The 13,261-nt window shown below is 38.5% G+C and overlaps 1 protein-coding gene across 2 annotated transcripts in view; it reads right to left on the bottom strand.

The window, feature by feature from the left end:
* Positions 1-13,261, bottom strand: part of SLC36A4 (solute carrier family 36 member 4) — a 133,758-nt gene that overhangs the window by 108,646 nt on the left and 11,851 nt on the right. For both annotated transcript variants that reach the window (XM_062577925.1, XM_062577933.1), the window contains exons 2-6: positions 10,865-10,976; positions 10,048-10,138; positions 8,426-8,514; positions 6,708-6,803; positions 5,000-5,084 (exon numbers count right to left, since the gene is read on the bottom strand). In XM_062577925.1, coding sequence (XP_062433909.1) covers positions 5,000-5,084; positions 6,708-6,803; positions 8,426-8,514; positions 10,048-10,138; positions 10,865-10,976 — 473 coding nt within the window. The remainder of the gene's footprint in view (positions 1-4,999; positions 5,085-6,707; positions 6,804-8,425; positions 8,515-10,047; positions 10,139-10,864; positions 10,977-13,261) is intronic.

Below are 13,261 nucleotides of genomic sequence, written 5' to 3'. Positions count from 1 at the left end.
TACTAAAGTAATTTTGGCTTCTGGAGAACGTCAATAAAATGATGTTTTATATTACCACGCTCATGCTTATTCTGACTATAAAGGAGAGATAAAACCTTAGATACATTACAAAAACTACATCAAAGGTAGCAAAATTAAGTACTTAAAAAGTTTTAAAAAGTCAAAATTAAGAACACTTGTGCTGCATGCTCTTGATCCTCTCATGCACAGACATTAGCATGTGGCATCACCTACACCCCAAAGCCTGCTGTTTCTGCCATACGTTCTACAGACTTTTCAGCATCTTGTGGGATCAAAATAGTAGTCTTTGAGTCAGGTCTAGCACAAAATAGGTCCTTAATGACCTTAATAGGTCATCTTCAAGGCTGAAGCCTACCGAGCTAACCAAGCGCTCCCACATAGCAAGAATTTGACGGTATACTATAGCTTTATCAGTAAGCAACGAGAAAAGGACACTTTTCCAGAAAACTCTACAAATATTCATTAACAGTATAAGAATGCCAAAAAGGTTTTATATTCCACAAGCAGGAAAAGCAGATACGGAGGGGATCATGCTTTTCCTATCCCAGTCTTGCTGCCATCAGCCTTGAACTCTATTCCAATTTCGTCATTCTTCTCCAAATCTAGCCACTTTAACCCATAAGCCTCTTACTTGCATCCTACTGGACTCGCTCCACCAACCTGAGTATCTTTGCTGCCTCAGCAAAAATTCCTTAGGAAGAGCTTTACTCGAAATTTAATATAAACAACTGAAAATGGGGTCTTGTAACACAAAGGAATCAAAAACACACATAATGCAATCAACACCGTTAGCTTCTAATTCCAGGTCTTTTCTGCATAGTGTCTGTAAAAAATCTATATTGGACATCCATTAGGAAGAAAGGGAAATCAAACATTTCACAATCTAGTTTTCCAGTCCTCTGTTCATCTGTCCCATCCTTCCATTACCCAGTTAGGTACAGATTTAAAGCTATATCAATTTTTGTTCTTTGGTGCCCTCTAAAGGACAAATATATGCAACAAACTTGCTCGGAAGAAGACACAACCTCCAAGAGAAAATCTGAGCACAATCTGAATTAAACAGACTTTTAAGTGAGACTTCTGACTTGCTGATAACAAATTCATTTACAGGGTGTGTGTTACAGGTCTCTGCAACTACTGGTTTTTCACAGGTTCCCATCTGTGTGGGGTCCATATCCAGCTTTCACAGAATGAATAAGGTTGGAAGGGACCTCTGGAGATCATCTAGTCCAACCTCCCCGCTCAGCAGGGGCACCTACAGCATGGTAGACAGGGTTGCATCCAGACGCGCCTTGAAGATCTCCAGAGAAGGAGATTCCACAACCTCTCGGGGCAACCTGTGCCAGGGCTCCATCACTCTCACACTGAAGAAATTCCTCCTCACACTCAGGCAGAACTTCCTGTGCTTCAATTTCTGCCCAGTGCCTCTTGTCCTGTCACATGGGACAACTGAAAAGAGTTTGTCCCCGTCCCCTTGACACCCTCCCTTCACGTACTTATACACATTGATAAGATCCCCCCTCACTCTTCCCTTCCCCAGGCTGAAGAGGCCCAGCTCCCCCAGTCTTTTCTCATAGGGCAGATGCTCCAGCCCTCAAATAATCTTTGTAGTCCTACACTGGACTCTCTCCAGTGTGTGACAGTGACACAGGACTCGAGATGAGGCCTCACCAGGGCAGAGGAGAGGGGCAGGATCACCTCCCTCCACCTGCTGGCAACACTCTTCCCAATGCAGCCTAGGATACCATTGGCATTCTTGGCCACAAGGGCACATTGCTGGCTCGTGGTCAGCTTGTTGTCCACCACCAGCACTCCCGGATCCTTCTCTGCAGAGCTGCTCTCCAGCAGGTCAGCCCCCACCTTGTACTGGTGCCTAGGGTTATTTTTCCCTAGGTGCAGGACTCTGCACTTTCCCTTGTTGAACCTCACGAGGTTCCTCTCTGCCCAGCTCTCCAGCCTGTCCAGGTCTCTCTGAATGGCAGCACAACCCTCAGGTGTATCAGCCACTCCTCCCAGCTTGGTATCATTGACAGACTTGCTGAGGAGGCACTGTGTCCCCTCATCCAGGTCGTTGATGAAAAAGTTGAACAGGATGGGACCCAGTACTGAGCCCTGGGGGACACCACTAGCCGCAGGCCTCCAACTAGACTCCACGCCACTGATGACAACCCTCTGAGCTCTACCTTTCAGCCAGTTCTCAGTCCACCTCACTGTCCACTTGTCTAACCCACGCTTCCTGAGCTTCTCTAGGAGGATGTTCTGGGAGACAGTGTCAAAAGCCTTGCTGAAGTTAAGGTACACAATGTCCACTGCTCTCCCCTCATCTACCCAGACAGTCATTCCATCCGAAAAGGCTATCAGATTGGTTAAGCAGGATTTCCCCTTGGTGAATCCATGCTGGCTACTCCTGATCACCTTCTTCTCCTCCACATGCCTGGAGATGACATCCAGAATGAGTTGTTCCATCATCTTTGCAGGGATGGAGGTGAGGCTGACTGGCCTAGAGTTGCCTGGGTCCTCCTTCTTGCCCTTCTTGAAGACTGGAGTGACACTGGCTTTCTTCCAGTCCTCAAACACCTCTCCAGTTCTCCAGGATCTTTCAAAGATGATGGAAAGCGGCTTGGCAACAACATCCACCAGCTCCCTCAGTACCCGTGCATGCATCCCGTCTGGGCCCATGGATTTGTGGATGTCTAGCCTGCCCAGAAGGTCTCTAATCCTTTCCTCCTCAACCAAATGAAAGTCTTCTCACATCCAGGCTACAGGATTCCTGGGGGCTGCCCTTAGCAGTGAAGACTGAAGCAAAGAAGGCATTCAGTAATTCTACCTTCTCTGCATCCCTTGTCACCAGGGCCCCCGTCCCATTCAGGAGCAGGCCCACATTTTCCCTGTCCTCCTCTTGCTACTGATGTACGTGAAGAAGCCTCTCCTGTTGTCCTTGACATCCCTTGCCAGACTCAACTGCAACTGCGCCTTAGCCTTCCTCGCAGCATCTCTACATACTCTGACTGCATTCAGCTCTGACTGCATTTAACTCTCCTTCGAGAAAGTGGCAACACAATTTCTTAAGAGGCTTCATTTTTTCAAAACCTACACGAGACGAGACCACTAAGTGCTCAGTCTTGCCTTATGTTTAAGGTCAAAATGAAAGAATAAGGACTGGCTGGTCTAACACTTGCTAGATGGGAAGGGTTTCTGTCTGAACTTACATTATGACGCAGGCAGTAAGAATTCCCACCTCCAAAGACCAGTAAAAGAAATGTCAGAGGTAAAGTAGACTATGACTATGTAATACAGTGACAGTGTGATTGTGTTTAAGGTTTTTTTTCATTTTGTAATCTGTGTCTCAGGAAGAAACAGCATATCCAAATTTCTATTTATTTATATATAAAATATATATAAATTATATATACTTATTTTTATATATTTTATATATAAATAAGTAAAAATTTGGATACGCTGTTTCTTCCTGAGACAGATATAAATATACACACACACACAAATTCTTCACATCTTGAAAGCAACTTCCTGTGTAGAACTTGGAATACTTTTTAAACATAATATAAATACTTGTCTACATGGGGAAAAAAGACATATATCTACTACTTACTAACTGCTCATGGGGACACATGTCTTCCTCATTAAAATAAGCTAACTATGTAAAGAAACATTGTATCTCATGTATCTCATTGGGTGGAACGAGAGTCCATACAGATGATTAATGCTCAGTCTCATATCTGTCTTACCTTATTCCTCGCCCACTTCACTAATTACACAGCACACACGTTTAGACACAAGCCCAGATTTATCGTCATTAGTTTTATGTCAAATGCCCAACCTTAATCATACGAGCAGGTACACTGGCAGGGATACAGCAGCTTACTAAGTGCATAGAGGGGGACAGTTTGGTTTTCTTGAAAGGTTAGGGGCTTGTTTGGAACATGTATGTGCATTTTCAACTGTGTGGGTGGTCACACACAATTTTTAATTGAATCTTTTATGAAAATAGCATGACAAAATATTTGGGTTTTAGATATTCTTAACTATAACTTGCAAAAATGATAAATTGTAGCGTTTTTCTAATAATATTCAATCCATTTTAAAGAGCTACAACGTACTGAAGTGTTTGTCTGCATACATTTAATACTACATAATACATGTAATAATATTTAAAGTAAAGAACTATGAAATGCTATATGAGCAGTGCTGTTTTATATTTTACTTAATAAAATCAATGGTGTAATAAGCAAGTTTTAAAAATTCCATTTGCAGATGGAAAGTAAAACAATGTAGAAGAGGATTAAAATCCAACCTTGAGAACTGGCTAAAATCAATTCAGCAAGGACAGATAGAGAGTTCCGTAGGTAAGCAGAAATTATTTGTATAAATAGAAGAACTAGAAGAATTGCCTAGAACAATTCTGCAGTAAAGGATCAAGAGATCACAGTGGATCACAGGTCATTTATGAGTTAACAACGCCATGCTCGTCCAAAATCACAATTATACTGAAATGTAGATGACTAATTGTAAGATAATTCTGGAAAAGGGAAGATAATAAATAAGAATAGAACTGAAGATTCCACTGACATGAAAAGGAAAAAACATTCAGGAGGTCAGTAAAAAGAGGTTAAAAGCAAAGCCTGACCAAAAAAAAATTTCAGCAACAACAGGCTCTCAGGCCACTTTTGACTTTATTTTCTATGTTATCTATAATTAATTTTTAAATTCAACAAACAAATCACAGAGCAACGAAGTCCAACACTTACGCAAGATCTGGATTCAGTTCACTTCGCAAATTGCTCCTTTATTCCAAAAGCTCTTTTGCGGAAACCATGGCAGAACCTATTCTGTGCATCTCTCAACTTCACTTTTTATGAGTAGTTCTTTTGAACTTCATAAAGAAAGGAAATAAAATTTGGAGGGAAAGCAAACTAAAATCATAATTGTATCCATCCAGTATCTTTATATCTTTACTCACTTGTTTCACATTCTCTGCCAAGAACACAACATAAACGCTACAAAATCCCAGCTGTGTTATCACTAGAAAAAAGTCGACAATATATCTGAGGGGAAAAAAATATATATATATATGTTATACTTAAGATTCAAACAATTAACCCATTTCCACATGATATAAAACTATTACTTCTTTTTACACTAAGGAAAATGCTAGATTCAAATGCCACATTAATTTCAGGAGCACTGCAATGCAGGTTCCTCCTCTGGTAGCACAAAGTAAATTTTTTAAGGTAACACCAAGTGAATATCAAGGTTTCTCAGAAAGGCATAAGGCAGTCATATATTTTAAAGTGCCACAAAATGTAATTCAAAGACTTTTGTTTAACAATGTGGTACAAAAATATAAAAAAATAGACACATATATTCAGTGCACATGTAACTTATGCTGCATTCTTTAGCACTTTAACACAGCCATTTTCCATGGAGACCAGAGAAGATGAAATGTCTCATACAGTCTAAGTTACCGAAGTTTCAGCAATTCAAGATAACATAAGTCTTCACTGCTTACTAAGTGGCTCAGTATGAATGTATCTAGATATATTTTCAAACATTTTATCTCATTGAAAAAATTCTAAACTATGGCTCATATTATTTTTTAAAATGTTATGCACACTAGTGGCCTGAAGACATAAAACTGTTTTGATAGAGTTAAACATACAGCAGAAAATTGCCTCAGAGAACAAATTTTCTGCAGCACTGTCTCTGGAAACAGAATTGCCATTTGTAGCTTATAACTCTTTGATGCATTACAGTATTTCCATTCTATTTCATTACAAACCAATTTTCTCTATAATTGAGTTCTACTCCATTCATATGAAGTAAGCACAAAGATCTTAAAGGACTAGTTCATCTTTTCTTTTTTTTCTCTTTTGGAATCCAGTAATAGTCAAAGCACATGATACAAGATGCTGCATCCTTGCAAATAACAGGACAAAATCATAGCCTTTTTCAAGATAGGGAGAAAGGCCTTTAAAACCGATATTAACATTTAACAACAATCTCAAGGTTCTGAGTTTCATTACTGTGTAGTCATACTACAACCATTTTAAACTCTGTAAACTGTCATACAGCAACAGATGGAAAAGGCAAAATTATGGCCTTTTTCAAAATGGAGAAAAAGTATTTAAAAAAGACAACAAGGTATTAATATCTCCATGTCAGTATTGCAAAATATAATAAATATTACTCCATCATTTGCAATTCATATTTAAATAGGAATCAAAGAAAGCTTTCCTTCCTCTCAGAATAAATATATTTAAATCATTTATGTTTGCAGTGTCAACTTCTTTAAAGAGTGAACTCTCATAAAGAGAAATGTGTTTGTGATAGAAGAGAACTGAAAACTTAAATTATTTCAATCCATTAGACAATATAGAACACACTTCTGGCTTTAGCACATCTTTTCCTCTAACACGTAACAGAATTCACTTCTTCACAGCTCCTGCAGACCTGCAAAATGAAATGCCTAACAGAAGCACATTCCCCAGTCCTCCCATGTTCCTTAGTTGGCCACAGAAACTAATAAATAGCATTGCATAAAGAAACATCAAGCATAGAGAACACATTCTTTGAGCTAGCAATGCCTTAGTAAGAAGTGTTCTAACCATTCCAAGTGCAGTCATTAATTTTAAGAATGTCAGTTAAATTAAATTCTAATGCAAGCTTACCTTCCCCAAGAAGCTCTTTTCTGAAGAGCAGTCAGGGGCCCCACTTCCATGGCATAACTAACTGTATCACTATATCCTAGTGAGTATTTTTTCAACCTGAAAGAGTGGAGAAAGAACAGATCTAACTAGAAATTATCATGGCCTAGAACCCTACCTTGAAAATGCTGGTGGCCTCACAGGATTACAATAAGGAATCATCTGTGATACCATTCTGCAGCAGCTGAAGTTCAGAGTCACAGTTTGAGCTCATCTCCCACAAGTAATACTATTCAGCACTCTATAAACATATGAACCATGTTGCTTCCCACTAACTCAGCAGCACATCAGCTTCTTACAAAGGAAGTTTCTTGATAAACTGATCTACACAGTTGTGTAGAATCAAATTCTTATATCAGCAGCTTAAAAAATTGATCTCTTATCTAAAAGTCACAAAGAACTTCAACAGCACCACAGATTTTCTTGGAAAAACAGTCATTTGTAACTGTTTCAGTGGTCTTAGTTTTGCATATATCTTCAAAAGCCATTCAAAATTACAGAGAAAGGAAGGAGGATCCAGGAATGACAAAATCCCTTCATAGTAGAATATATCATTAAACTGAGATGGTAGTTTTCCCAGCTACAAGGACAAGAATCTTTTTCATCTCTATTCAGATCAAATAAGCTTTATTGTACTTTTAAAATATGACAGCCTACTCCTTCTCTTTAACCATTTTTACCTTGCTGTCAGATGTTAATGAAAATCACTATTAACTGGAATACTCCACAAGTCAACTTCAAATTCCACCCCCCTGTACAGTACATCTCACTTAGAGGCGTATCTAACATTCATCTCCCCACTAGCATCATTTTAACATACTTCATCAGCACCACAATTGTGAAGAATCGAGTTTTCACAATCCAAAGAGACAGAGCTCACGTATTAACATGAAAAGCATTAACAGTAATTCACAGTTTATTCTTTATTCCTATAAAATACTTTCTAAAATAGCTATTTATAAATTGAATGCTTTTCAAAGCTATGAAGATACAGAAGGTAGGAAGAAGCTACAAAGATATAGAAATGGGAGAGTATTATAGAAAATTGCATGAGTGCAAAATATTTTCTAATTTAAACAGCTGCGACAGCTAAATATTTCTTATCTCACTAATGGCACTGTCAAAAATACATTCACAAAGATGGACTACAGAGCAGAATGTCTTCATGGCAACTCAGCATTTTTCCAAGATATCACAGGCATCTTCTCCCATATAGTCTAGAAAAATGATTTAATCCAAACATTAGCAACATAAAATAATTTTCTGTCTAGTGGTTTTTGAAAAGAAATTGGAAGGAGTACCCTGAAGTACAAAAACAAGCAAACAAAAAAAAAGGTGTGGACACTAACAGAGTCATCTCAGAACCCTCATTTCAGGTAGGTACAGATGCTATGCAATTGCAACTGCAATGAGAAAGACCTGGCTACTTCCCAACCTAATTTTGTGTTTAAGTAGTGAAGGAAGTGTTTTTCAATGTATTCAGATAGTGTTGCTCAAAGTACAGCTATCATTGATAGTTGCACCATAAGAACTTAAGTGTTCCTTCTTTGAAGCACAAGACTCTGATCTGTAGAAAACGCTACAGCATCAAGACATTTTGCAGTCTGAAAATTAGAAATAGAAAAGAAGGAAGAAAAAGTAATATTCAAAGTCAGCAACAGAATGAATAGTTCCACATTTACCTCTGACATAGAGAGTGGCTGCAACGTACCAAGATGTGCATACAATGAACGGATACAACTCCTATGAAAACAAGGCTGATTGGTCCAATCTGGTATAGAGGAAAAAAAAGGAGGATGTGTTATGTGTATAAGCAATGTCACAACACAAATAAGCAATGAGTGGGATACAATTTATTAATTCGCAGGCCTAGGCTATTCACATACCAGAGGGATAGAAAGAAAGATCAATCAATAGTTAGCAAATAAAGCAGAGTCTACATACCACCAAGCAATTTGGGCTCTCAACCTTGAGGAGTTTCCTGGTCAGGCATCCCCAAACCAGGGAGGAGCCGACTCGCGTCTGTCTCTCCTAAAGAGTCCCCTTCCCTCACCTATAGATACACCTGACAGTGATGACCACAAATCATACAACAAAGCTTTGTTCAGCCTAGTTCATCAGAACTAAGATGTGGTTCAGATAAAACAAAGATGTGGTTCCAGGTGGTCAGTTCTTGGCAGATTGTCCTGATCACAGGACAATGCAGCTGTCCAAGTCTTATTAATAAAGCAAGTTATATCAGCCCTCAGGTATCCGCTTACATTAACAACAGTGACTGGAGAGCAGCCTGTGGAAGCAGCTATACTTAATCAATATAACAATGGGGTTCAGCGTAGCCTCCCCTATAACATGGGATACGTAAATACCCAAAGCTATTTACATAGAATCTTTCACAAAAATATGCTGAGGGAAAATCTTTACATGCAATTTCACGTCATAGCAAATAAATAAATTTTAAATTTAAAAAATTACATGTGACTTCTTTTTTTGTTGTTTTTTTTTTGGGTTTTTTCCTCAGAGGTGGATTTGCTGCCAATGCTTTACGGCCTTACCTTACTTTTAACTTTTTGAGAGAAGGGTTTTCAGAGGCAATCAAGTTGTAAAGAGCAAACAGGCAAGAAAAACTTCATTCTCATAAAAGCTTCATTATGAGACTTACTAAGAAAAATTGGGCAAGACAGAAGATTGCATATTTTGCACAATTTTAAACATCGGCTTGAACCACTTTGTCATCAACAATGCCACTTCAAAGACTTCTTTCCATTACATTAGTATGCTTGATGATGTACAATTGAAAAAAATATATATACAGTTGCCAGCCCAATAATTTTAATAGTTACAAGTCATAGATAATATTCAATTAAATATTTGTTTTAAATAAGATATTCGACCAAAGGTTTTCACAGCAGGTATTTATTTTTCTATTACACTGCCCTGGGAGAGTCATTGTTTACTACCTAGTATACACTAGACTGTGCTATGCCTTGCACCCCAGAAACACAAGATTGATTTAACAAGATGACAGTGCATCCTAGGACACACAATACAGATACAGCAAAGTGTAAACAAAAGATAAAGTAAACCCAAGCAACAATTCCCATGAGACATCATGGAAGTCTGTTTGTATCCAAATCTTTTTTCAGACAAAATATTTGTTTTCCACAGAAAAATTGTTTGGATAAGAGAAAACACAATGCATAGTCGTTAAGTCTTCTGACTGAAGCAGTTTTTAGGGCTCAATCATGTATCTGTCAAACATTATAGATAATTTTTGTCATCTATGAAAAATAAATTGAATTCTTACCACAATGCCAGCATTTTTTATTGCAAGGGGAAGACCTAGAAGCCCAGTCCCAATATTTCCTTTGAGGAGGTGGGTAAGTGTTTGTATAAACCTGAGAATAAAAATAGAAGTCAGAGCAAAAATATATTCTCATTTTTTTAAAAAAATCCTAACATTTATTAGCATGGGAAAATTTGTGAGCTTTATCTACTTAAGGTGGTCCAGCACATTCAAAGGAAATTCTCATTAATCTCTACATGTGAGCTCCTTCAATTGGAATATACAAGTCTGATCTTCCTTCCTTCAGCTTGTGAAAGGCTTGAATTTCTGAGCAATTTTATTGCCTTTCTGCCTCAGAAACAGACCAAATTACTAAGGTTTGTCAACACTACTTTAAAATCATTGACATTCCAAACAGTTACCAATTACAAATTACGAAGCTGACAGACAAAATCTTTATCAATAAAGACATTTCACAAGATCTTCAAATTAAACTTTAACACATAAGTATTTCCAATGTCTCCTGAAGTTTCTTTATTAAAAAATAAAAGGAATCAAAAACCTCCTTAAATACTGCTTGAATTTTGAGTAGCCTTATGACCTAGCACATGGGCACCCTGGACTATTTTATGACCAGTGCACTGTTAATTTCTGCAGAACAGAGAACCTACTGAAAAAAGCGCTGCTGTTTGGCAGCAAAAATCCCATGCAAAGTCCTAAAGTAAGACCACAAAACTGTACTGTGGCTGCAAGTACACAAGAGCTTGCTGAACTACTTGCAAGGAACAAACCTGAGGTAATGAATTTTAACATGCTGATTCTTAGGAGTAATACATACGAGATGCCTTCTTCATTATCAATTTGGTAATGCTTCTCAACTGGTGACAAATCATGTTCATGTTCCTCATCAGAACTGTGCTCTTCAATTAAAGGCTTCATCACCTCCATGTCTACAAAACAGTTAAAATAAATTTGGCATTATAAACAAACTCCGAGTTTAGAAGTAAAACTGCCAGATATGAGCATTATTTTGTGAGTTATTAGGGTCAATCTGATAAAAATTCCTATTTTGATTTGCATATATGCACAAAAACAGAAAAGACATACAGAACCCTGAAAATTAGCCATTCAATAAATCATTTCTGTTTTTAAAGAAACCTTAAAGATGTCTAACTCAAGAGCAGGGCACTGAAGCCAGCCATAAGCAAGAGGAACTTACAGAGAACAATAAAACAGATGTTTCTATAATCTTAACTACCCGAGTAAGCCTCCTTCTGTTTTAAAAGTATGCATATCAATCTCTCCTAAAGACAGCAAATAGTCATATGAAATCAGGTGTAGACAAAGTTAAAAGCCAGTAACTAAAACACTTGACAGAAGTTAAAAATTCCAAGTAGGATGTAACATCAGGAGAGGTTAGAGAGCCAATAAGAAAGTATAGCGTAAAGTAAATCTATAGTCAGCAATATTATAATTATACAAGTTGAAATAGTTTTAATCATCTTTCACTCAATGGTATACGCATTATACACATCGATCAAAAGGAGAGTCAGCAAAAAGTTCCTTCCCTTTGCTCCCAACACATAGTATTGATTATCTGGGATGCAATTACCATTTTCTAACCTCTTGGAGTTGCTGCTGTATACAGCAGCCTTGACCCACAGCCCACTCCTTCTGCGCTTGACAGTCCTGAAGGAAAAGTCATTCACCTCAGGTGTCAGAGGAAGCCCAGGGCTAGTGCTGGAAGTTTCATCCCATGGGCGTTAGGTTTATTTTAAGAATATTGAGTTGAACATAACAGTCCAAAATGTTTCCATTAGCAACAAACCAAAATGCAAGCGCATAAAGTCTGTGATCATATGCAATTCAGCAGCATACAAAAATCACCACCATCATTAATTTAACTTTCCGGTTTCTAACTGGTAAGTTCGGACTCAATCACATTCTGCAGGACACAGTTTGCAAAGCTGAATGAAGACAACAAAAGGACGGTGAGTAAGGTTCCTGCTGAGGAGTCCAAGGGGACCCTGAGCAGGCCACAGCTTTGAGATGGAACTGCTTGAATTTTCTTCCTTAACTTCAGCACCCAAGAAAGACGCAGAAGACTTAAAGTAAATGAAGAAACCTGACTCCTGAATTATTACACTCCTCTTTAAAACAGATAGTACTAAAATTGGATGGGTAAGAATAAAAATAAAAATGAAAGTATGTGTAAACAAGCTTTCCTCCCTACGTACTGTGTCCAGGCAGATGAGGCCTCTTTTTCGGGCTTACTTTCATTATAGCAAATCAGGGTGGCTCTTACAGAGTCACCCTGAGGTTTCCCTCAAAAAACTTTCCTTTTGGTGTTTCTTTTGCTCTTTTGTGTGGCTCAATACTTGCTCTCACCACAAAGCCTCTGATCCAAAGCTGTCATCCTGCCGTGTCTCACTTGCCTCTGTCCCTTCGCCTCCTTCCCATTTTGCAGGTTTCCTCCCCGACTCTGGGCACCACCGGCATGATGCAAACAGCAGCCTTCCCCCATGATACCTTGCTACATTACTTCAAAGGAATTCAACAGCCTGCAATGTGTTTATATATATAATAAACAAAAACTAAAGCAGAAACATCATGTGTACAAAATCCAACAAAACTACCAACAGGGAACACTGCAACACTGTCATTGTGACATGAAAAGTTTGGTAGTTTGGACGCGTGCAATTAGTTGCCACAGCACTCCACATTTCCTGGTAGGATGTGGGAGTATCAAGACTGTGATTCAGAAACCCTCCTCAAGAACTATACTCTGAGTCAAGCCAGGGAAACATGCATAGGACACTACGGTCATGCTTCTACAGTGACATTAAAAGATTCAACAGGACCCAGCAATCTTGTACGCTTCACAGAATAAGCAAGTAACAGAAGGTCACTCTGCCTAGCTGCTCTCTTTGCAGCTACTGCTGGGCAGGGACCATTCAACAAGGCTGCCTCCTCCCTGGTGGGATAGGCATAACCTACCAGAGTACTATGAGCTGCCTAACCAAAGTCAAATGTACAAAAACAATCTGACTTGTAATTAACTAATTAAAAGCATTTGACCGCTTTTAGAAGCCCAATCTTTCAGAGTCAGGAAACACTAAATTAAATACCTCTGGCAACCAAAACCTAATTTCAATCCCTTGTGCCTGCCATGCTGTGATAAAAGGATCACCTGTGAGTAAGACGGAAGGGCAGAGAAACACTTTTTAACCTCCAT

This window comes from Rhea pennata, chromosome 1, assembly GCF_028389875.1.
Source record: "Rhea pennata isolate bPtePen1 chromosome 1, bPtePen1.pri, whole genome shotgun sequence".
Lineage (NCBI taxonomy): Eukaryota > Metazoa > Chordata > Aves > Rheiformes > Rheidae > Rhea > Rhea pennata.
Note: the sequence above shows the minus strand (reverse complement) of the source record. Positions and strands in the feature narration are given on the sequence as shown.